Source organism: Cinclus cinclus, chromosome 19 (genome assembly GCF_963662255.1).
Source record: "Cinclus cinclus chromosome 19, bCinCin1.1, whole genome shotgun sequence".
NCBI lineage: Eukaryota > Metazoa > Chordata > Aves > Passeriformes > Cinclidae > Cinclus > Cinclus cinclus.
In genome coordinates this window covers 8,872,330-8,896,410 of record NC_085064.1, presented here as the reverse complement: position 1 = coordinate 8,896,410, position 24,081 = coordinate 8,872,330, and the positions used below count along the sequence as shown (strand labels likewise).

Sequence of the window (24,081 nt, the reverse complement as noted above, 5' to 3'; positions counted from 1 at the left end):
AAACTGGCACAGTCGTGTAGCTACTAAAATGGGAATAATCTGCCTGATGCCCCCTAAAACCTGCCAGGGCTATTTCCCCCAACCCTGTACCCAACACAGGCCACGTCCCAGCCCTGGCCTTGCAGCAAGGACCAGTCTGTGCTGAGCTGTGGCTCCTCTGGGTGGGCACAGCAGCTGTCCCTGTGCCCCCCAGTGCCACTGCCAGCTCTGTCCCCCCAGCCAGGGACACTGATGCTGCTCCTCCTCCTCAGGGCACCTCTGGCTGCTGCAGGGTCTGAGCAGATTTGCCTTTCCCTAGCTTTGGTTCTTTGGGTGCAAAAGCAATTAAACACTGATTGCTCTGGGCCATAAAACACAACGACTTTTAGAGCACGTTTGTATTCAGGAATTGGCTATTTCAAGGCTGTGCCTTCCTGGATTTCCCTTGAAAGACTCACAGAAGCCACTGCCCTGAAAAATGAGTCTCTATTGAGAAGGATGCTCCCTCCTGCTCCTCTACCCCATCTATTTTCCAGTTCCTCATAAAAACCAGGGCCAGGTGAGGCCCTTCCAGCCCCTCCTCGGAGCAGCTGGGAAATATTTGTCCTTATCCTAAAAAGAGTCCCCAGCAGGAGTGATGGAGCTGCAGAGAATCTTTCAGACAGAAAGACAGTTTTCATTTGCATATTAAAGGGTGGAGAAAACTGCCACCTCCCCAGGGAACACAGCCCAACCTTTAATTAACCTCTCAGCTCCAAATCAGTCCCCTAATTTCCAGTTACTGCTAATGAGAGCTTTGCTGAGCTGCTCAGCCTGAGTCCTGCAGGGTTTCAATTTTGAACAACTGCACCAGCCTGGGAATAAGCCCAGCTTCCCTCCTCTCCTCCCTTCCATCTCCCACTCTGGAACGCAGCCACAGGGATGGAGGAGCCACAAACCTCTGCTCCAGAGCTGAGGGGCTCTAAGCATGCACCACACAGTGGTTTCACTCTGGCCTTATCCTCATCCCCTGAGAGGATCATTCCCAGCATGTGGAAATCCTCCACGTGGGATATCCCAGGGACTGGGAGCAAGCCAGCACCTCTGGAAAGAGCCCTGGGAGGAGAAGGCACCTCTGGATAGCAGCAGCTTTGCTAGGAAGTGGAGGAGAGGAAAAATAAAACCCACAGGGATATCAATTCCTTCATCCCAACACTGAGGGCTGGGCAGGAGGTAGGGACAAAGGGACTGCCAGAAAAATCAGGAATTCCCACTGCTCTGGTCAGACATGCTGCACCTGATTATTGCAGTCTGCAGCTGATCTTTGCCCTGCAGGACTCATCTGGAGTCCCAGGATTTCCAGGAGGTGCTGGTGACACTCAGACAGTAGCTGGGCACCTGCAGCTGGCACCATCAAACACAGCACTGTCTCATCCCCAAGCATCCTTCACGCATTCCTTCATGGAATCACTTATCCCATGGCACGGCCTGCCCAGCCTCACCCTGCTTGTCTTTGGTGGCAGCTCCCTCACCAAGCCTTGGGACAGGTCTGGTGTCACAGTGTTTGGTCACAAAGCCAAAAAGATCTGTGTCCCACAGTCTGGGATGCCTGGGATAACTCCATCTGGGAATGCTACAGCATCCTGTGTTGGCTAAGAGCCATTCCCACGGGGATGCAGCTTGGTGGGGTTCACAGCTGCAGCTCCTCTCTCCCAGCTTTCAGCCCCACCCTTTGCTCTCACCCTGTGAATTCCTCCCAGGAATTCCCCCAGCAGGGAATGAGCTCCACAGCCTGGAGCCTGCAGCTTCCTTCAGCCTGCTCCCAGCCAGGAGCCCTGGGATGTCCAGGGGTTCCTGGGGCTCTCCTACATCCATGCCCCTTCACAGCCTGGGTGAGGAATTTTCACACACTGTCCAAGTGCACTGACCCCCAGAACTGCAGCAGGGAGTTCTGCACACCCAAGGCCCATGAGGAAAATTCTCCCCCATGCTAAGGATGTGTGCTGGATGTGAGCAGCCTGCAGAGACAGCTGGGGCTGCTCAGCCTGGATAACAGGAGGCTCTGCAGAGACCTTGTTGTGACATTTCACTACTGGAGAGGGCTGTATGAAAGATGAGGACAGATTTTTTTAACAGGGCTTGTCGTGGTAAAACAAAGGGGAATGGCTTTAAACTAAAAGAGGGTCAGTTTGGATCAGACAGAAGGAGTTTCATAACAAGGGTGGTCAGGCCCTGGCACAGGGTGCCCAGAGAAGCTGTGGCTGCCCCTGGAACCCTGGAAACATCCAAGGCCAGGTTGGACAGGGCTCTGAGCACCTTGGTCTAGTTGAAGATGCCCCTGCCCACTGCAGGGCAGTTGAATTAGATGGGCTTTAAAGGCCCCTTCAACACAAACCATTCTGTGTCCTGTGACTTTCTACTGGTGTTTAGCCAGGGTGCCCACACAGCACAGCAGCAGGGAGGGCAGTGTGGGGTCTGCCAGGCTCCAGCTCTGCTGGTCCCTCCAAAACCCCATCCCCGAGGTGTCCCTGGCACTCAGGTACCAGCTGGGTGTGGCTCAAGCTGAGCCTTGTGCGCACTGCAGCACCAAGGGCTGGGGGACACAGCTCTTCTGTGCAGAGACACAGAGCAACAGCAGAGGTGAGTGACACGAGGTGGCCGTGCCCGTGCAGGAGCTGCAGCACCCCCGGGCAGCCCATCCCTCCCCTGCCCACACACACTGACCCAGCCACTGCAGCCCCTACCTCCATCAGGTCTATGAGCCACAGGAGCCGCTCCTGGGACGTGCCAGGGGGAGAGCAGAGGAAAACAAGCACAAAAGCAAAAATATAACATCAGGGAAGGTGCAGACCAAACGAGTGAGCTGAGAAATCCCGACACGGCGCTGCCCTTGTCCCCCAAACCCACCCTGCAGAATCCACACCCAGCTGCATCCAGGGCTGGCTGGGAAGGCTGCAGTGAGCCCCTCCTGTGAGGGGTGCTGGGGACAGAACAGCAGCAGGGGCTCAGGGCAGAGGGAACAGTTTGGGAGCCCTGCCCCACACCTCTCTCCTGCTATGCAAGCACCCATTCACCGTGAGCTGGTGCTCTTGGCAGCTGCTCCAGCAAGAGTGGGCACAGCCATCTCCAGAGGCAGCGCTGCCATCATCAGGCAGAGCTGGGAGCAGGGCGTGTCCTTGCCCCCATGGGGAGAGGTGCCACGCAGCCAGGTATGCCCTGCAGTGGCACTGGGGACACCTGATCCTGAAGGAAGCTTTTAAAGCACTGGGGCCCACTTCCTTCTCCGTGCCACAGCAGCACCCTGGTGTCCCTCTGGGCTCGCGTGCCAGGTGGGGCTGGGCCACTGCTCACACACCAGCCCAGGCAGCCACGTTCGGCACGTGTTGTGGAGCAGGAGGCACACCTGGAGCACGTGGCACAGCATGGCAGCAGGGTGTGAGCTCAGCACACAATCCTGGTACACCTGTGCCAGCCCTCAGGAAAATGTTCCCAGCAGCTCTTTGGAGAGCAGAGCAAAACTCACTTTGTTTATGCAGATCCAGAAGGGATCGCACTGAAATCCCTCCTGACCTGAGCAGGGGCACTTTTGGATTTGACAGGACAAAAGCACAGCTCTGATGCTCTGACATGCTCTGAGGTCTCCACAGGCAGGCAGAGCTCCAGGAAAGCCCCCTCCTCTCTCCCCCACAGGCTGTGCTGGGTGGACCCTCCACAGCCCCATCCCACCACCACGGGCTGCTTTCCTCACTCAGCCCATTGTTCTTCCTTCTTTCCATAAAGGGTTTAATTTCCAAGGTTACTAATGCATTTATGATGAAAGGCATTTTATGGCGAGGAAATTAATTTGGGGGCTGTTTGCCTGCACAGTCTGAGGTGATTACAGTAACTTAATTAGACGGTGCGTGCGACAGGGCCTGGCAGAGACGTGGGAGTGCTGCAGAGTGGGCTGGGAACGGGATGCAGCTGCCTGGCCACTGTGGCTCCCACTGGAATGGGGAGCAGGCAGCCAGCATGCTTAGGGAGGTGGTTTAAGAGCTGGGGAGCAGCAGCAGGCACGGCAGGGCAGCGGGGCATTGCTGGGATTTCCGTGTGGATGCAGCTCCAGTGGATTTCTGGATGCAAGGCAGGCTCTGTCCCTCACTGGGATGAAGGGACATGCAGCCCTCAAACAGGGGACAGCAGCACCTCAGTGTCAGGGGCACAGAGATACCCAGCACCTCACGGCATCACCTACAGTTCACCCGGACTGCACGGAAAAATAACAGCTTTGGTGGAATCCATGGGGGAATCCAGGGCTCCCTGTGGGGTGAAGTGACCTTACGGCACTCCAGGGAAAGCAGCTTGCCGCAGGATCGCCAGGAGGAGGTGCTGAAAGGACCAGGCAGGAGGGACCTACCCGGGCCGAGCTGACGGTGGTGGCAGTGAAGTGGCTGCTGGAGGACGAGACGGTGTCGCTGCAGGACATCATGGAGTAGCAGTCGGTGCTGGGCCCCGTGGGCTGCCGGGCCTTCATGGACTCGATCTCCCTCTTCAGCACCAGGCTGTCGAAGCGGTCCAGGTCTTGAGGGGAGATCACCCCCCGCACCTCGGAGAGCAGCGAGAACTGGCCAGGCACACAGCCAGAGACAGCATGGAGCACAATCACATTCCTGGGAAGCTGGAGACCTCCCTCCCACCATGGCCAGCAGTGGCGATGGATGTACTGGATGGAGGAGGTTTCATCCTAAACATTAGCAGAAGCTCCTCTGCCACTGAACACCAGCCTGCATCCCCCAGAATGGCCCTGGCACAGGGTGCCCAGAGCAGCTGTGGCTGCCCCTGGATCCCTGGCAGTGTCCAAGGCCAGGTTGGACACTGGGGCTGGGAGCAGCCTGGGGCAGTGGGAAGTGTCCCTGCCGTGGCAGAGAGTGGAACGAGGTGACTTTTAAGGACCCTTCCAACCCAAACCAGAGTGAAATTCTGTGCTGGTTCCACGATAAGGTGGATTTGGCTCCCATACCCTCCCTCCTTCTCTGAGCAGATCACCTTGGAGGCACCAAGGTGACAGTGTCCCACAGGTGACACACTGTGACAATGTCCACACCATGGCAGTGACTCTGCTCAGCCCACCAGCCCCAAGAAGCCATCCCTGCCCTGGTGAGGGCCTCACCTTGGCGTGTGTGTTGAGCAGCTCGAAGAGGGCCATGACCAGAGCATCCACGGAGATGTTGCCCTCCTTGTACTCGTCCAGGTAGTAGCCCATGGTGGCCCTCTCCTGTTCGTTGAGCAGGTGCCGTGCCTGCTCCTCCAGCATGACCCGGGTCTGGTTCACCATTGTGCTCAGGGTCACCTGTGAGCCCGCCAGCCCACGGTAGAACACGGGCTGCAGGGGACAGGGGACAGGCTTGGGGCTGGGACTCCGAGGGGCTGGCAGTGGGAAGGAGGGCAGTGCTCTGCTGCGACAGCTGGGCTGCACAGGCTGGACCAAGGAGTGCCCCTGCCCTGGGCTCTGCCCACCAGCCCTCTCTGCCTGTGTGCCAGACACTGCCTGGGGCACAGCTGGGAATCAGACAGGAAGGAGGATTTGGGGAATGACAGGAACAAGGTACCCCCAGGAATTCATCAGCCTTTCAGTGTCACCACTTGTTTGGCTAACTCCAGAGCCATGATCAGAGGAGCTGAGCTTTGCTCTCTGTGACAGGGACAGGACCCAGGGAGCGGCTGGAGCTGAGCTGAGTGAACAAACCAATGCCACATCCACTGCAATCAGTGATACACTGACAGACCTTAGCAGTGTTAGACATGCCACCCTACAAAACAGAGCAGCAACCCTTTATCTCTTACTGGCACAAAGACATGGCTGTGATGGATCAGGGTGTGGCTGGAGCTGGGCCAGGGCAGGCTCAGGCTGGAGATGAGGGAAAGGTTCTTCCCTGAGCCAGAGGGTGCTGGGCACTGCCCAGGCTCCCCAGGGAATGGTCCCGGCCCCGAGGCTGCCAGAGCTCCAGGAGCGTTTGGACAGCGCTGCCAGGGATGGACAGGGGGGATTGTTGGGGCTGGGGTTGGACTGGGGCTGCACTGGGTGATCCTGTGGGTCCCTTCCAGCTCAGGGTATTCTGTGATACTTTGATTCTCTGAGTTCATGCAGCACCAGTTGAGTTTCCCACCCCTATTCAGCAAGTGCAGATCCTGTCCCCCAGCCAGGCAGTGATTTAATCCCAGGTTTTGTTCCTCCCTGGCAGAACTGGGGCTATAGGAGACAGGCCATCTCCCCATCCAGTGGAAAAGGCACATTTGCACCCACTGCCAGCTTGAGCAGACCCTAGTGAAGAAAGAGCCACTGGCAACCAAAGGAGCCCCAGGGAGAGACAAGCCTGGCTGCAGATGAAAGACCTTTTCCCTTTGAGAGGGATCTCTGAGGGGAGGTCCTTAGTGTTTCCTCGCAGGCAGAGCTGGCACAGGGATATGGAGCCAGACAAGACCTTGACTATCCCAGAGACAGAGAGGAGTTGAAGCTGGGGAACATGTTTTGCCAGCAAAGAGTACAAAGCTATTATCAGTGAGAACCACCTGTGAAACCCCCCTGCTTAATTTCCATTTAAAAGCAACGCACTTTGCAAGGAGCTGTGGGGAGAAGAGGCTGGCACAGAGCTGCAGGGTTGAGTTCCCTGTGCCTGGTGAGCTGCAGAGAGCTGGCTTGGCTCTGCCTCGGGCTGGGACAGACCCCTGCAGCCGTCAGGGTCCATGAGGAAGGAATCATGGTCACCTCTGCAGGGTGGAGGGGGTCCCCATGGTCCTTGTCCATGGGTTATCACTGCCCCTTGCCCATTAAGGCCAGAGGGCACCAGATGTGCTTAGAAGTGGCACAGGAAACGGGACACCACTGTGTCACTCCATAGAACACAGCTGCCAACACGGTCCATTAAAATCCCAAACCAGTATCCCTGCTATAACCAGGAGCACAGGCCCCTGTTCCTCCCTCTCATGGAAAATAAAACACAATAGCAGTGATATTTTCACAAGGCATCAGGAATGTCTTACCCTGGCTGCCACATCCATGGCATGGTCACCCACTGCCCTGTGAGGAGGGAGAAGGTCAGTTAGCACTGAGCACCTGGCACAGCACCTGGCACCTTCTCTCCTCTCTGGAGAGCCAAAACCTTCTGCCAGGGGAGAAGGGGAAGGGACAGCACACCACTGTCCACACCTGCTCACCCTACAGGCCAGAGATGCTTCCCTGATCCAGGAGCCAGACCCCAGAACTGGGATCTCCATGGACAGGCTGGGGGTCCCCACCCTCCCAGGGGCTCTGAGCTGACAGACCCTCCCCCATAAAGCCCCCTGGGGCTGTACCCTGCTGAGCTGAGCAGGGTCTCCCCGAGCTGGGAGCTGGTGATCCAGCGGGTCTCGTCCACGGTGGTGCGGGCGTGGGGCAGGCGCCCGATGTCCTTCACTGTCATGATGAGGTGGCGCGAGGACTTGAGCAGCTTCACGGCCTCGTCGTGGGGGATGCTCAAGAAGCTCCTCCCGTTCACCTCCAGGATCTGGTCTCCCACCTGTGGAATCAGGATGGACTGAGCCTGGCAAGTCCTTGGAGCTTTCCTGCTGGGAATAGCACTTTCCTGTCCCAGCAGGGAGGTGCTGCCCGGTCTAACCCAGCTCCGAATGAGGAACACAGCAGTTGGAGGGACCAGGGAAAATGCTGTTGGATGGAGACCAGTCCCTCAAGCTGGCAGCCAGGGAGGAGCAGTCTGTGAAGCCTGGAGGGGCCTGTTCAGGATCCCAAGTCAGACTGATCTGCCCAGCCTCCTCCATCAACCAGACCAACCCCAAAGAACATCAGAGCCTCCAGCCCCAGCCCCCGCTGCTGCTCTGGGGGGCCAGGAGCCATCTGTGGAAGCCCCAAACCTTAGAACTCTGTATGCAGCAGGGAGGGTCTGACCACAGCCTCCAGCACCCTGCAAACTGCAGCATCTGGGACAGCTGCATTCCATCTCTCCTGTTCCTCCCCAGCTGCTCCTAAAGAGATTTCATTTTGTGAGCAAAGCCTTGGCGGGAACCCGGAGCTTTCCTGGCAGCCTGGCTTTGTTTGAGACACAGCACCCACCTGGTGTTTCACCCTTCCTTCATCCCAGCTCCTCTTCCTCTGTGCTCCCAAGGCATCCAGGGCTGCTCCCCTCACACCCTATTCCTGATAAATCACATTTTAGAAACTTCCCTTTCCTATCTTTGCTTAACCATAGGTCTCAGCTCAGCTCTACCAAAGCACAGTATGGATTTTCTTCTCTGCCTGGCCAGCAAGGAGACACAGGGAGAGAAAAGTTCCAGAGAAGTGAAACAAAAATGATCAGTGGCAGATGAAGGTGCCAGTGAAAGGACAGATGGAAGAGATTAGGCCTGTTAAATTTAGAGAGATCATGTGGGGGGGATGGATGGAGCTGTACACAATAATGCTGGCAATAATGAGAAGCCAGAGAAGGGCTCCTGTTTGCCCTTCCCTCTGCTCAAAGGACAGGGAGGCTCAGGGAGGCTGGAAGAATGCTTGGAATGGTGCTGAGGGGAAAAAGGGCCTGGAGCAAGATAGAATCATTTGGGTTGGAATAGATCATTGAGTCCAGATGCAGCAGAGCTCAGCTCCCCGTTCAGCTCCATCCAGGGACCCTGAGTGGATTTGCCTCATTTTTCACCATAAAGTTCAATGGTTTGTGTTGGAAGTGACCTGAAATATCCCAAAGTGTGAAGGGAGGGATCCCAGGGGAAGGCAAATGACACAAATGATCATGTTCCCAACCATGGGGCTCCACAAATATCTCAGGTTCCCTTCAAGCTGTCAGCTTTAAATCCACTGCCAGAAAATTGCTGCCTACCAGAATAACAGGGAAGGGGAATTATGCCTAAAGTGCCAAGAGAAAATACCCATTCAGGTGCACAAATATCATCTCCCAGGTCTTTCTGATCCATCAGGCTGCTCAGACAAGGAACACAGAGTCCACTGCAGCACCAAAACAATAAAAATCCAAATTTGATTAGGCAGCTTTCTTGCAATTATGTATCTGTAATGGTTTTCCATACTAGGGATTAAATTTTCATGATTTTTTGGTTCAGAACAGTTATACAGGTTTAATAATCTTTCTTTAATTTCTCCTCTTAAGAGTGAACCAAGAGGAGTCTTATCTGCTCTCACATCAGGGAGACCAGAGGGGCCCTGGATTTTTTGTTAATTAACACAGATAATAATTATATGTTTCCCCCCAAAGTCAAGGACAAGTGGGAAAGCAACAAAAAAAAAAAATGCAGAGATGCAAAAGAACCATCTACTAAAACAAAAGCTGACCATGAGAAATGATTTGCTGTATTCACAGTTTCAAACTGGCATGGAATAAAAGAAGTGATAATAAGACATAAAAAGTTATAATAAAACACAGGAAAATTATTGCCCTGGATATTTCAGGAACTGCTTTTCAGTTGTGCTCAGCTAATGGTGGGTGGCTACCCAGGATGTGCTGAATGCTTGAACACCTCTGAAAATGGGGATTACTCTCACTTCCTAGGGAAAACTGTAGTCTGAAATGCAGGGGCTGAACATGACATGCAAAAGGTGACAGACCATGACAAGAAGAGAGCTGAGAAATAACACCTCGATGACAGCCCTGGCTCCTTCTCCTTCTGGAGACAGTGGGCAAGGGGAGGTACAATCAAGAGAAACTTAATGTGCTCCAGACAAGGGTTCTGAGCACCTAAAGTCTCTTAAAAATGATCAGAATTGTCTCTGGAAGAAATTCAATCACACAGATAGAAAAATAGGCAAGAGATTTTAAATGTGAGTTAAGGTTAAATGACACCAAGCTGGAATATGCCAAAGGGATGCCAAATGGGTTGGCACTGGCACCAGTCCTGTTTAATGCCAATAAAGTTCCAGCAGAGGCTAAATGACACTGGAAATACCATTAAAGTAGAAGGAGCCTCTCTCCAGCACAAATAATTATCAAAAGAAATTAAAGACATGGGCAGGAAAATGTATGGATCAATTTGGAAGTGACCAAATTAAGGCTCACAGTAAATAAGGAAGTGCTCAGCATCTCCAGGAGGGAAAGGGGTCAGGGCAGATGATCCAAGTCCAACAGAGCCTGTGGGAAGGATCCAGGACAGACCTGGGAGCAGGACAGGGAATGGGGGGGGCCATGGCTGTCTGAAATGGGTCCTTTCCCCAAACACTGCAGCCCAAAGAGCAGGAACAGCGCAGACAAAGAGGGGACAGGAAAGCCCAGGGAGGGAAGGGGCTCTCTGGGGGTGGCTGTGGTTGTGGGGGAGGTTTTTGGTGGTCCCCCAGGAGAGGAGATTTCTGTCCCCATCAAGGTGACACCATTGGAAGGACCAGGAGAAATGTTACATCTTGGGTACCACAACCACAAACCTCCTCAGTGACTTTCTCACTTTGCAGCTCATTCCCAAACTCTGAGGGAGCCACAAGGCTTTTACTTAATCTTCTCTTTTCCAGGATATTTATCTGTGGCCAGACCTCAAAGCTCAATGCAGCTTTCAAGGGGTGGCTTTGGGATGAGGGGCTTGAGGGCACCCCCAGGGAGTTTGCAGATGACACCAAATTGTGTCCAGGGAAGGGAACAGAGCTGGGGAAGGGGCTGGAGCACCAGGAGAGGCTGAGGGAGCTGGAAAGGGGCTCAGCCTGGAGAAAAGGAGGCTCAGGGGGGACCTTATGGCTCTGCACAACTCCCTGACAGGAGGGGACAGCCAGGGGGATTTGGGATCTGCTGCAGGGAACAGGGACAGGAGGAGAGGGAATGGCCTCAGGCTGGGCCAGGGCAGGCTCAGGGTGGATATAAGGAAAATAAGGAAAAACCTTGTCCAGCATAGACTTCCCAGGGCAGTGGTGGTGTCCCCACCCCTGGAGGGATTTCAAAGCCATGTGGATGTGGCACCTGGGGACATGGGTCAGTGGTGGCCTTGGCAGTGCTGGAGGAATGGTTGGACACAATGATCTTGGAGATCTTCAGCTTAAATTATTCTTTGTTCTATGACAGCCACTGATGATGTAAAATCATTCAGCTCTTCCTATTTACAGTCTCCCTTTCCCTCTCCTCTCATATCTGGATAAATATAGATGGTGGCAGCCCTTTTCACCCCAGCCCTCGTTCTGGGAACTCAATATTGAGTTGTTTGCACAAAGCAAGCTCTCTGGAATCTGCTATTTCTGATTTAAAGGTCAAGGAGAGAAAACAAAAACGGCTTAAGGAGGAAAAAGAACCCCAGTCCTGACAAAATACAGCACCAGGAAAAATGAGCAAGGAAGAAATCAGGGCCAGTAGAGCCAGGAACAGCATCAGGAGCTCAGCTCGTGCCGGGCCCTGCTGGGAACGTCAGGAAGGAGGCAGGAAGGACAGAAGCTGAAAGCAGACAAGGCTGACTCACCTCCCTCCTCTGCAGCCCTCTGCTAACCCCCACTTTTTCACTCTCACAACTTCCTCGGAGGCAGCAGATTTCAAAACGTGCACGAAGAACACATTGTCAGAAGTTCCATGAATGAATAAACATCAAGAAGGCCAAGGCCAAGACTATGAATATTTAGTTATTGACTGACTGCAGAGATCCAGCCTGGTTCCTGTTGGAATTCTGCCTGCTGAGGGAGCAGAACAGCAGCACCTGAACCAGCATCAGCAGGGCTGGAGCTCCTCTGGGACCTTCAGCTCAGGACCTTGGTCGCCGTTTCTGGAGCTGGCAAAAGTTTCTGGGCTTCAGAGAAGCTTCCTTGGTTTCGCCTGGCTTTCAGTTCCTTTTGTTTGCCTTTCGATCAAAATTTAAGGGAGGTGTAAAACATTAATTATTTATTTTAGTTATTAAAATAGTCCAAATTCTGATTTGGTGCCATGGATACAAGGAGGTGAAAATGAAATGTCCAGCAAAATTACAGATGGGTTTGGGTTAAAAGGGACTTTAAATCTCATCCAGTGCCACCCTCTGCCATGGGCAGGGACACCTCCCACTGTCCCAGGCTGCTCCAGCCCCAGTGTCCAACCTGGCCTTGGGCACTGCCAGGGATCCAGGGGCAACCACAGCTGCTCTGGGAATTCCACCCTGTGCCAGGGCCTGCCCACCCTGCCAGGGAAGGATTTCTACCTTGTGTGTCATCTAAACATCACCTCAGAATCAGGTCAATTCTGGTAACAAACTCAGTGAAAGCAGCAAACCCCACAGAAGGATCCACTCCTGAGAAGCCAGCAGGAACCTTCCCACACTGAGCCCACACTGAGCAAACCCACAATATTTCCATTAGAGAGCAACAAATTACCTGGAAATCACATTTATCCACTAGTTCTTGCTTCCTTGTGGCATCACATCCCTTCCAGCACCACCTGGAGCAGCAATCTACACCCAACCATGTCTAACAGCAGGGCATAAAAGGTCTTTTTTACCTCCAAACCTCTAGGCAGCACTGAATTTACAGCCCATAGCATACACAAATCAGGGTGGGAAGCGCCAGTGAGGATCTCAAATCATACCAAGCCTGACACTGAGCACAGCACGAGCCTGCTGGACACACAAATCACTGCCTGGGGAGCAGAGCAGTGAGGGGAAGATCTCCAGAATCAACCAGTAGAGGCTCAGGTGTGCAAACAACAGTGGCAGGACCTGGGGGACAGGGACAGGGAACTGGCACTGCTCTGGGTGCTGAGTGTGGTTATTTCCTGGCATTCCAAGCAGGCTTGGGATGAGGATGGAGGGATTCAGGCATGTGTTCTGCTGTTGGGACTGGCCCTGTGACATCTCCTCTGCTGAGCTCACTGCCAGGGGGATGCTAAAGAAAGGAAAGCAGCGATTTTCCCTGCACAGCAAAACCAGGGGTTTGGAACAACGCAGAATCAAACAGAAAAAACACCTCGGAAAACAATGTAGCTTCTTCTTTCTTATCCTGTATTTAAACTTCCCGGGGGTTTAGGGGATGGATCCTGACCCTGGCACAGGGGACCAACACACTGGTGTCAGCAAGGTCACCCATGGCAGCTCCAGCCAGTCCCACCCCTTCCAGCTCTACCAAGCACAAACAAACTGTCCTGTGCCTCTTCTTGTCCCTGCCTTGAAATCCTGTGCCCCAGAGCACCGTCCCTCTCGCTGATGAAGCCACCAACATCCCTGGGACACAGCCGGGACACAGCCAGGGCTGTGGGCAGAGGTGCCAGCCCAGAGGAACATCCTGCACTCTGGGGTTCTGCAGGGAGCTTCCAGCAGCATTTCTGCAGCCTGAAAAGCATTCTGCCATCTCTAGGATGCTCCTACAGCTCCCTGCCCCATGCCCCAGGGATGCCCTTATGGCTCAGGGTCCATTTCTCTGCTTAGGACCTGAGAGAGATTTAAACTTGGGTTGATCCAAACCTCCAAGAGCAGCACTTTTATTCTGTGGCACAAAGGGAAAAAGGAGCCTGCAGTGCTCAGGATAGCTCAGCAGTGGATTGTCCCTAAAAGTGCATTGTCCCTAAAAGTCTCCTTGGCTATAAAGGGAACTGTGGTGACCTCAGTGCCACAGCAACTTGAGGGACAGGACCGTGTCTGTCCCAGCCCTCTCCACCTGCTGTCCTCAGCTCGTGCTGCCAGCCTTGGCAGATTTAAGTGACTTTAAGTGACTGAGCAAAGCTAAGGCTTAGCCCTAAACAGCCAAGGGCTGAGCAATGGGGAAATCACAGAATCCTTTAGGGTGGAAAAGACCTTTAGGATCAGTGAGTCCAAGAAATGCCTCACTGCACAAACAGGGGGTCAGATCACCCCTCATCCTCAGCAGCCCAGCACCAGTCCAGGCAACTGGGAGAACATTTCAGAGTTTAGCATGCATCACATCTCAACTGACATAAGGAATAGGAAAGAACTGATCCTCAGAGCCCAAGAGATTGCACTGGAGGAAGCAGTGATTGGGTGTCATTGCGGGGAGTTGGGTCATTTAGAGGGTAAAACACACCAGAAAAGAAACAGTGACTGGAGTAAATTGATCCAGCCTGAGGAGTCTGAGTGTCAAACGTGCCCCATTCCTGCCTGGCACAGAGATACATCCAACTGTTCTTTTCCAACTTATTCCACTGAAGAACACACACAATGCTAACCCCAGACGTCCCCTCCAGGATCAGCTGTGATCAGAGAAGGGAACACTGTGTGGGATCTGCAGTGAAGGCTGGAGCAGCTCAGAGGTGATGTGTGCACGTGCTGGGGTCAGTGAGGTGCACATCTCCCTTCACAAGAGCTCTGCAGGCAGCTCTGCCCAGCCCAGCCCCAGAGCATCCCTCAGGAACCTGTCTGAGTGTGGATCAGCCAAGGTCCCTGAGCCAGCCTGCTGATGGATCAGCCCTTGCTCTATTGATGCCTAATGATTTTTGTCTTTTTCTTTTCTATATGCTCTGTATTCCTTACACATGTATTTGGAGCTCTTGAGCCTATTCCTGCATTCCTACTTTGTTTTCCCAGTGCTTTTCCCTGCCCTGATAGGCAGAAAGACAAAACACATTCCAAAACCCCCATCCCATCTTGGTTCTCCCTGGGAGAACCAAGGCCAAAATCCAACTCTCTGAGACACATTTTCATCAACAAAGTTCAGTTCCACCTGATGGGGGAGGATTCAGAAGGGGCTCGAACAGGGAGGAAATTGCACCACCACTTGTGCTCCTAATTGCTGTTTGTTGTCAATTATGCTAATTTGCTAAACTTGCAAAACTGTGCTCACCCCATGGGGGGATTTTGTGGATATTTTCCATACTTGTCCCTGGAGGCCTCCAATAAATACCAGCTCTTATATCACCTCCTTTACTAACATTATCTCAAAGGTGTGTTTCATTTATAGGTTCTTAAGACATCACTATCTCGAGGGTGATCCTGTGCATGCCAGTGCTGCAGGAGGAGCCAGCACATCCCAGCTGAGAGCTGGGAGCACCTGGTGCACAGTTCTGCCTCCAAACCCAATGGCTTTGGAGGAGAGATGCAGGAAGAAGGCACAGGACCAAGATCTTTAATGGAAATCTCTTCCCTGTCAGCTCAGGGAGGTGTGATACCCTGGAGTGGCTCCCTAGATCAGAGGCTAGACCAGATTAAGATAATAAAAGCAGGTATTTATTAAAGGCTTTCAGTAGCTACACCTTGGGCACTCAAAGCTTCCCAGAGACTACACACAAGATGGATGGTGGTCAAGAGTTTTTCAGACAATTATAAATTTGGTCCATTTACATATCAGGGGTTAATCCTCCAATTACAGCTTCGGGTAACAAAGTCATTTACCCCCAGTTTGCTCCCCCTCATTCCCAATTCACTTTTGTTTATACTTTTGGGGCCTGAGGCAGTAGCGTGTCCTTGCACCTCAAGCACAGAGGAATTGTTTTGTCTGACCAAAATGTGGAGACAGTTAACTAACACTTTATATGGAGTTTAGAGTTATACACTAATGCAGTACAGGATCTGAAAAATAGAAAGGCTAAAATCTTAAGACATCAGGTGAGAAGGACTTTCTGATGAGGAGACTGTAGGAGCTGATTTGTCTGGAGAAGATAGGACTGAGGGGATCCCATCAATCCATATAAATAACTCCAAGGGGTGTCAGAGGATGGTGACAGAGGCTTTTCAGTGACAGAGAACCAATGGCCATAAAAAATTAAGAGGTTCCACAACATGAGGAAGAAATTCTTTCCATGGAGGGTGGCAGAGCTCTGGAACAGCTGTCCAGGAGTGGTGTGAAGTCTCCCTCTCTGGAGACATCCCAAACCCACCTGGACACATTCCTGTGTCACCTCCCACCCTCTCTGGGATCACTCTCACCTTCAAGCCAGTGCTCTCTGCCTCGGAGCCCTTGTCCACACCCGTGATGTAGATGCCCAGGGAATATTCTGCCCCTCCTCGGATCATGAGGCCCAGGGATTTCCCTTCATTCAGGACCAGATTCACCTGTAGAGGAACAGGAAGAGAATTTTATGTGGTGTCCAAGTGCTTCCCAAAACAGAGGTGGGACTCAGCCACAGAGCCACAGCTCTGCCGCGTCCCTGGGCTGGACAGCAGCTCCTGTGGGATGGAGGAGGCAATGGGAACACCAGGAGGAAAAGCTCTGGGGGCTGAGAGGCTCAGCTACATGAGGGGCAGCACATGTGGGTGGATTTTCAGCCACAAATCAGCTGATCCACAGCAGTTTTCCACTCTCTCCTTTCACAGGTGCCTTCCTGGGGTAGAGACTGAGCTGAGAGCAACCCCCAAAACCCCACGAGCACCAGTGGGGTGGTGCCAGCCAGCACTGGCTGCAAATTCCCCCTCTGGCATTCCTGCCCGTGCAAACAGAGCCATGCTCCCAGACTGGGCAGGAGCCCAGCTCCAGCCCTGTGCCCTTCCCCGTGCAGTGCTGACTGTGCAGGGCCACCCCGGGCACTCCCCACAGGACAAACCCCACAGGGGCTCCTCCTCCCAGCCATGTGCCTGATTATCTCCAATTAAAAACTTTCCATAGATCCAGCACATATTGCAGAAGACATTTCATATTTCCCACAACCTGCCAGGCAGCACCTGGACAGATGTTCTCCCCACCAAATGCTGATTTGCAAACCCAGCTTCCATCTGCCTTCATCCACCCTCTCCTCCTCGCAGGGCCTGACAATATTAGGATGTGCAGGTGGGAATTTGGAGTGCATGAGCAAGCCTGTGCTCAGCTCCCTCGAGGACTCTCCATTTAAAATGGCCTTTGTTCACTCGCTGCGTGACACTTTCTAAATGAATAACTCCAGGGTTATTTTTTTGCTTTGCTCCCAAGTTTTGAGTCACTTCTGGAGAAAAGCAGACAGCAGGAATAAAAACAAATGAGAAAAGCCAAAATGTGTTTCACACTGACAGAAACAACCAGAAACAAGCTGTTTGTGAAGAGCTTTTATATTTAAACACCTTTGCTGCAGTCAAACCAAAATCTTGCACATTTACCTGGATGGAAAAATAATTCCCAGCTTCAAGTCAGTAATTAATCCATCTTTCTAGAGGACACGGCACCACAGAGGGAGTTCAGGCCAATCTTAAGAGTGGCTGCTATTGAAAACCCATTTTCTATCTTGGTGATAGAAACAAAGAAATCAGCAGCAGGACACAAATGCATCTAAGGCTCCAAATTTTGGATTTGGAGAAATGGATGCAAAGCTGGAATGAGAACTGTAAGACATCAACTATCTGTACCAGCATCCATCTCTGAAAAACCTGATGTTTCCTGGGCTTCCTTGCCCTGCTTTAAAGGGCAGAAAGTGCTGGAAACAATTTTAGCATTGAAGGATTATGAAGGAATTACAGACAGGCTGGAGAGACGAGGTGGGCACTGAACCCACCCAAAGGAGCAGCTGCCTCCACATCCAAGGGCAGTTTAGTTTTCTCTTCACAGGGAAACCTTGCTCTGGACCACAGAACACTTCACTGAGTGCTTCTGAAAATTAGGAAAACGTTCAACTTTTCTGAAATGCTGTTACCTACCAATCGGTCTGGTGGCATCTGCTGTAAGTTTTTCACCCCACTGTGGCTGTGCCTCTCAAAAATTCTCCAGCTTGGGAAAAATACAAGTAGGAGAAATGCAGCAAGGTGCCTGGAATCACAGATCATGTCAGAATAGACTAGGAATGAGACAATTCCCTCTGTAAGTCCCTGAATGACATTTATATGTGCTGGGGTTAGCACCAGGAGGGGCAGCTCCGCATGCAGACATTTCCATTTCCCTTTAACACGATCCTGGTAAGCTGAGAAGCTGCTCCCCCCACACGGGGAGAGCATCAGATGGAGTAAGAAATACCCCCTGTCCCTCTGCTCCTGAGGTGCTGCCACGTGAGCTGCTCTCTTCACCCCTGCACCGGGCAAACCTGCACTTCCAGAGGCAGGAAAGCCACGGATGCAGAAATCTTGGAGCCACAAAAACCAGAAAACCCACAGGAACCGTGTGGAAAAACCTCAGCACTCCTGGAAAATACATCGCTGCTGACAGCCCAGAAAGTTGGGTTGCTGAGGGCTTAATTGCATCTCTTAATCAGCTAATAGCTACAGCTCCCTGAATGAACCCTGCAGCAGGAACTGCCAGGAACAGCGTGGTAGAGACCAGGGAACAACCAGGGAGCATCCAGCTCGTGGACACGCTGAAGATTTTGGGAATGATTGGGAAGGGAGAGAATGCTGGCAGGCACTCAGTGGGGAGGGAAGGTGATGCCTCTTTGGGTTACCTAAAAAGAGAGGCCAGACAAAATCAAGGCAATAAAAAGCAGTTCTATTTATGGAAGGGCCTTCGGGTACATTTTGGGCAGACAAAGCCCCCCAGGGGCTACACCCCAAATGGACAATGGGTCACAGGTTTTCACACTTTTATAAGTTTGCTCCATTTGCACATTGGGGGTTAATCTTCCAATTACAGCTTCAGGTAATGAAGTCATTTACCCCAAATCTGCTCCCCCCAAAACTCACTTTTGTTTCCATCTCTGGACCTGAGGCAGTGAGGGGTCCTTGATTCCCAGCCTGGAGAGGAATTGTTGTGTCTGCCCAAAATGGGAAAGCAGCAGCTCACACTGGGTATGGAGTTTAGAGTTAAACACCAAAGAATTGCAGGGTTACAAAAATATGAAAAATGTAAAAGCAAAAATCCCAAGACATCACAGGAGCTGTGGGATAAGCTGATTGCCAGGATGAAGCAAAGGCTGAGCCACTCCATGCACTCTCCTTCCCAAGGGTCTCTCTCCAGTGACGGGCACAGCACAGGGGTGGTGACAGGAGGAGTGCCCTGCCGTGCTGGCTGTCCCAGGCACAGCATTGTCACACTCCTGCCAGCCTGGCCCCACAGCCCACACGTGCCTCTGGGTGACACTGAAGCACAAGGGGGCTAAACCTGTGACCAAGCTGATGTTCCCAGTGGTTCCCAGGGGACAGTGGTGATCCAGGGCCCCTCTGGAAACACCCTCAACACAGCATTCCCATTCAAGCCCTTCTGCTTGGGCTCTTCCACTCAGGCTGGCACACGTGTGATTAACACTCCAGGGCTCAGATTTGGCCCAAAGAGGGCATTTTGGTTCCATTTCCACTTTATGCTTCTACTCCCCACCCCTAGCTGAAGCTCCCTCAGGGTGAGAAATTGTGACACTCTTCAGGGAGAGCTGGGATCACTCTGAGCTCCTAAATCCAGACTGTCCTGATACCACCCTAAACCAGGAAGCAAACAAGGGCAGCTGTTCTGTGGGGGAAACTGAGGATATCACAGATAATACATTGGTTTGGGTGGGAAAGGACCTTAAAGCCAAGCCCATCCCATCCCATCCCATCCCATCCCATCCCATCCCATCCCATCCCATCCCATCCCATCCCATCCCATCCCATCCCATCCCACCCCTGCCATGGGCAGGGACCCCTCCCACTGTCCCAGGCTGCTCCCAGCCCCAATGTCCAACCTGGCCTTGGGCACTGCCAGGGATCCAGGGGCAGCCACAGCTGCTCTGGGCACCCTGTGCCAGGGCCTCACTGCCCTCACAGGGAAGGATTTCTTCCCAGTATCCCATCTCTTCAGCTTAAAGTTGTTCTCTGTGTCCTGTCCCTCCATCCCTTGTCCCCAGTTCTTCTCCAGCTCTCCTGGAGCCCCTTTAGGTCCTGGAGGCACAGTAACATCCAAGCAAGGTCACCCCCACACCTTGCCAGGCATTCCCACAGCACTGTCACTGCCCAGTCCCCACCTCCTTCCCCAAGCCATTCCCAGGCTGTGCCCAGCCCAAATTGACTCCTGCGTGCATCACTCAGAAACATTTGGAAGTCCAAGGTCACAGTTTTAATTTCTGTTTCGGCGCTGAAACATCTGCCATCTCCTACATCAGGAAAGGAAGGAAAAAACGCCATCATCAGTGAGGCACTTGCTGATTCCTGCACAGGATTTCTTCTCTCTAGGTTTATGGAATTACCTGTTGACAGATTCAATTTTGTCATTAGAAAAAGGCTTTTCAGAAGGAATTAGCCTGCCCCAGTCTGGCTCAGCACGCAGCTGTGTGGCTGAGGAGGTTTCAGCCATGCTGGCAGCTATTTCCAAGCCATTACTGCTGCCACACAGCACAAACAGCGCCTCGGGAGCCTCGCAGGGCTCATCCTCCTCGTCCTCCTGCTTCCCAAGGAAACCCCACAGTTTGTGTCTAGACATCTGCACACAGCGAGTGTGGGGAGGCAGAGCTGCCTGCCAGCCATCCTCTGAGTCCTGGGAGCAGCTGGGGCCATCAGAGCTGTCCCAGTGTCACCCCCTGCTCCGGGCAGCTCCCAAAGGCCACAGCAGGACTTGGGCTGCCACCCAGTACCCAGCACTGGGGACAGGGAGCAGCTCGCAGGGCTGAGAGGTGACACCAGAGCACAGGGACAGTGACCAGACTGAGTCCTGGGCCATCCTAAACCTCAGTCCAGCTCCTGGTGAGCCCAGCGCTGCCTCCCCACAGGGCAGGGCTTGGCTCACACACTAATTGCCACTTTGGGGTGCTTTTCCTACTTAAAGTGCCTGAAACAACCAAGAGGTGGAACTGCTGTCCCTCAGGGTGGGCTGGGGTGTGACACAAAGGGCATTTTCTCCTAAGTCTGCTGGGACAGGGGCTACAGAATGCCCGAGGCACAAGGATGACTCCTGGAAACACTGAAAGCCAGGTGGGATGAGGCTCAGGACAACCTGCTGTAGCTGAAGATGCCCCCACTAACTGCAGGGGGTTGGATTAGATGGGATTTAAATGTCCTTTCCAACCCAAATCAGTCCATGCCATCAATCTCCAGCACACTAGTGCACCAGTGACTCACATCCCATATTCCAGTCCCACAGGGAACTAAGCCAGCCCCCCACGAGCCTGGATTTCCTTAAAGCTGTAAACAAAATCAAAGCCCAGCAAGGTCAGAGCAAGTAAACAGCGAGAGATGTGGGGAGCTGGATCAGCCACACTGCAAATGTCATTACAAACTAATAGCAAGAAATCCTTCCTTCCCTCTTCTGCATCTCTTATCCTTCATGCTCAAGTAGTCACCAGCAGTGTCTCAAACATTCAAGCCATGCAATATTAGCACAGATATTTTATTTTTTTTTAATAATAATTACTGCTACTTTTGGCTCCAGAATTGCCTGAAGCCGAGGAGATGTTCACACTCTATTATGTTTTCTTTCTTCTGCTGCACCAAGAATAAGCAGCTCCCCTGGCAATAAACACATTAAGGCACCAATTCAGCTGATGGAATGGTGCTTCTCAGAGAACTCGCAGCCCAGCACTGCCAGAGTGCTTTGCACACTTCATCTTCCTCCCATCTCAGCAGCACCTCCGAGTTTTCACTGTCTAAGGCTTTCCAAAGTGCTTTTAATGAAATAAGCTGTCAATCCCAGAAGTCCATCAATGACAATTCATGGCACAAATGGCTCTAGCTGCCGCTGTGACAAATCCAGGGGACTCTAAGCCTGGACAGACTATAAAAATCCAAGTGCTCTGAAGCAGAAGGTGAGCACGGGAAGCAGGTTCCAGCTTTCCAGCAGGCAGTGACATCGCGGGATGGGGGCTGTCACCTCCTGTTCTGTCTGACCTGGCTCCAGCAACATTGCCAGAGCTTTGCACTATTGCAAACCCCTCCTTTCACACTTCCTGACCACTGGTGACTCCACCTGCTCTGATGAGACACTCGAGTCACCAATTACAACTACAGAAAAATGCTAAATTTGGGAAATTAGCACCTGCCACATACAGCACAGCCATGGAAAACAAGGGTCTGGAACACCTTGCACAATCACAGGCTGAACCTGCCAGCAGCTCCTTCAGCCCAACATTCCCTTAATCCTCACCTCCCTTCCCCAGTGCCATCACTCGTGGGAAGTCAGGTCTACACCAAAAACCTGGCCCAGATCTCAGCACCCCCTGTGCTCCCCCAGAACAGCCTCTGACCTGAGCTCAGGGCAGGCTGGATTCTGCCTGGAAGTGGATAGGGAAAGCCAATCCCCAAATCCTTTGGTGGGGACCCTTGCACAGCTGGAAGTGAAGGAATCCCAGTGTCCACAGGAAATAGGGACAAAGCCACAGGCTGGGATCACTGCCTTTGGAGCTGAACCACACTGCCCAAAGCCACCCTGTTCCACACCTCATCCCACCTGGATCATCCCACAGATCCCTGGATGGATCAGTTACACCATCACACACCTCACAGTGCTGGTTTCCATTTCAAGCCTTTGGATAACAAATCCTTCTGCCTCAGGATAACCAACTCCTTAAACTCAGTGTCAAACCCATCCTTCCAGGCATGCAGATGTGCTAGAGGAAGAGGCATTCAGACATGGATATTTCTACTGCCTGAAGAATGCCAGATGCCTCCAGCAGCCTTGAATTTAACCTTGGGAAAGCTAGAAATATCCCTTTGACTCCAGAGGTGTTGCAGTTATGCTGAGCTGTGGCAGTGGATTCACATCCTGCTGCAGGGCTGGAGCAGTTCTGCTGTGCTTCCCCAAACCCTGCCTGTTTGAAAGCTTTGGCACATTTATTCCAGGACATTCAGATCGATTAGAAATAGGAGAGAGTGGGATAAAAAAAAAATAACCAATTTTCCCCTCAGAATGTAAAACCACCCACAAATCAAACAGGCCTTGGTGCCTGTCAGTTCTGGTTGACTGGGCTGAATTAACCAGGGATGTGCTGCATTTATTTTCATTCTTTGTGAACAGAATAATCCCACTTTCAGCAGTTAATTATATATCTGTAGCTACCCATAAATCTGCACATACAAATAAAAAGGGAGAAAACTGGAGGTAGGTTGTTCCCCTGTTCTGGGACACGTTTTCACCCCTCCATGGTGCTCAGTAATTCAGGCCACAGCGACTCAGCTCATCCATGCCCTGCAGCCTGTGTGCAGAAAATGTCACTCCAAATAAGCCCTGTCCAACACCAGCCAGAGCAGGCTCTGCTCACTGCCAGCAGCCTTGGGTCAGGGGGAGTTGCTTCCACCACCAGCTGGCACAGCAAGGCACCTCTGGATATGGAGGTGTCTGGGCAGCCTTGAGCATTTCAGAGTGGTAGAAGCCAGTAATTTTATTTTTTTTTTTTCAGCTCTTACAGATGGGAAATCACGAGTGGAGGCTGCTGCAAAGCGCATTCCAAGCCTTGTGCACTTCAAGCAGTGACCAATGTCCCTGCTGGTGTAGCACCAAGGAGTGGGGCCAGGAGAAAGTTGAACACTCCCTCTCCATCCCAGCTCCATCACTGAGAGCTTCAAATACTTCCTGCAGCTGCTACAGATTGTTCCCTGGTTAACAGAGCCCCCTGTCCTGGGGTCAAAGTGTGATCCTCTCCTGGAGAGATCCAGAGGAGGCACCAGGGGGATCAGAGGATGGAGCAGCTCTGCTGGGAGGAAAGGCTGGGACAGCTGGGATTGTTCACCTGGAGAGGAGAAGCTTTGGGGTGAGCTCAGGGTGGCCTTGCAGAGCCTGAAGGAGCTCCAGGAAAGATGGAGAGAGACTCTGTCCAAGGGCCTGGAATGGGAGGACAAGGGGAATGAATGGTTTTAAGCTGCCAGAGGGCAGGGATGGGTGGGATATTGGGCAGGAATTGTTCCCTGGCAGGGTGGGCAGGCCCTGGCACAGGGTGGAATTCCCAGAGCAGCTGTGGCTGCCCCTGGATCCCTGGCAGTGCCCAAGGCCAGGTTGGACACTGGGGCTGGGAGCAGCCTGGGATGGTGGGAGATGTCCCTGCCTGTGGCAAAGGTGAGACTGGATGAGCTTTAAGATCCTTTCCAACCCAAACCAGTCTGGGATTCTCTGAAGAAGCCAAAGGGCTGCCTGACTGTGTGGAGAAGCACCAAGGAATGGAAGGACACAAGCTCAGATTTTGGTGCACACACCAGGATGAGCAGGAGCACACCCAGGGCTGGCACATCTTCCCAGGGCTCTGCAAATGGCCAGGACCACAGGAGGCTGAGACAGAGGCAGGGGACACTCAGCTCCAGGCTTCTGAGCCTTTCATGTGCACACACAGCAAGGACTGAAGGAATGATGTGCACAGGAACAACTCCCCACAGCTGCCCAGAGCTGCTGCTGCTCTCTCAAGGTGACATTGGGTGGCAGGGGGTGGGGGACACCAGCCAGCAGAGCCTGCTTTTCTCCTCTCCTTAAAATAAAAATAATAGGCCCTT

General features: G+C 52.7%; 1 protein-coding gene across 1 annotated transcript in view; it reads right to left on the bottom strand.

Annotated features, from left to right (window-relative positions):
* WHRN (whirlin) overlaps positions 1-24,081 on the bottom strand; it is a 47,464-nt gene that overhangs the window by 6,651 nt on the left and 16,732 nt on the right. The window contains exons 3-7 of the mRNA XM_062505943.1: positions 15,739-15,864; positions 7,291-7,493; positions 6,979-7,015; positions 5,108-5,320; positions 4,355-4,561 (exon numbers count right to left, since the gene is read on the bottom strand). Coding sequence (XP_062361927.1) covers positions 4,355-4,561; positions 5,108-5,320; positions 6,979-7,015; positions 7,291-7,493; positions 15,739-15,864 — 786 coding nt within the window. The remainder of the gene's footprint in view (positions 1-4,354; positions 4,562-5,107; positions 5,321-6,978; positions 7,016-7,290; positions 7,494-15,738; positions 15,865-24,081) is intronic.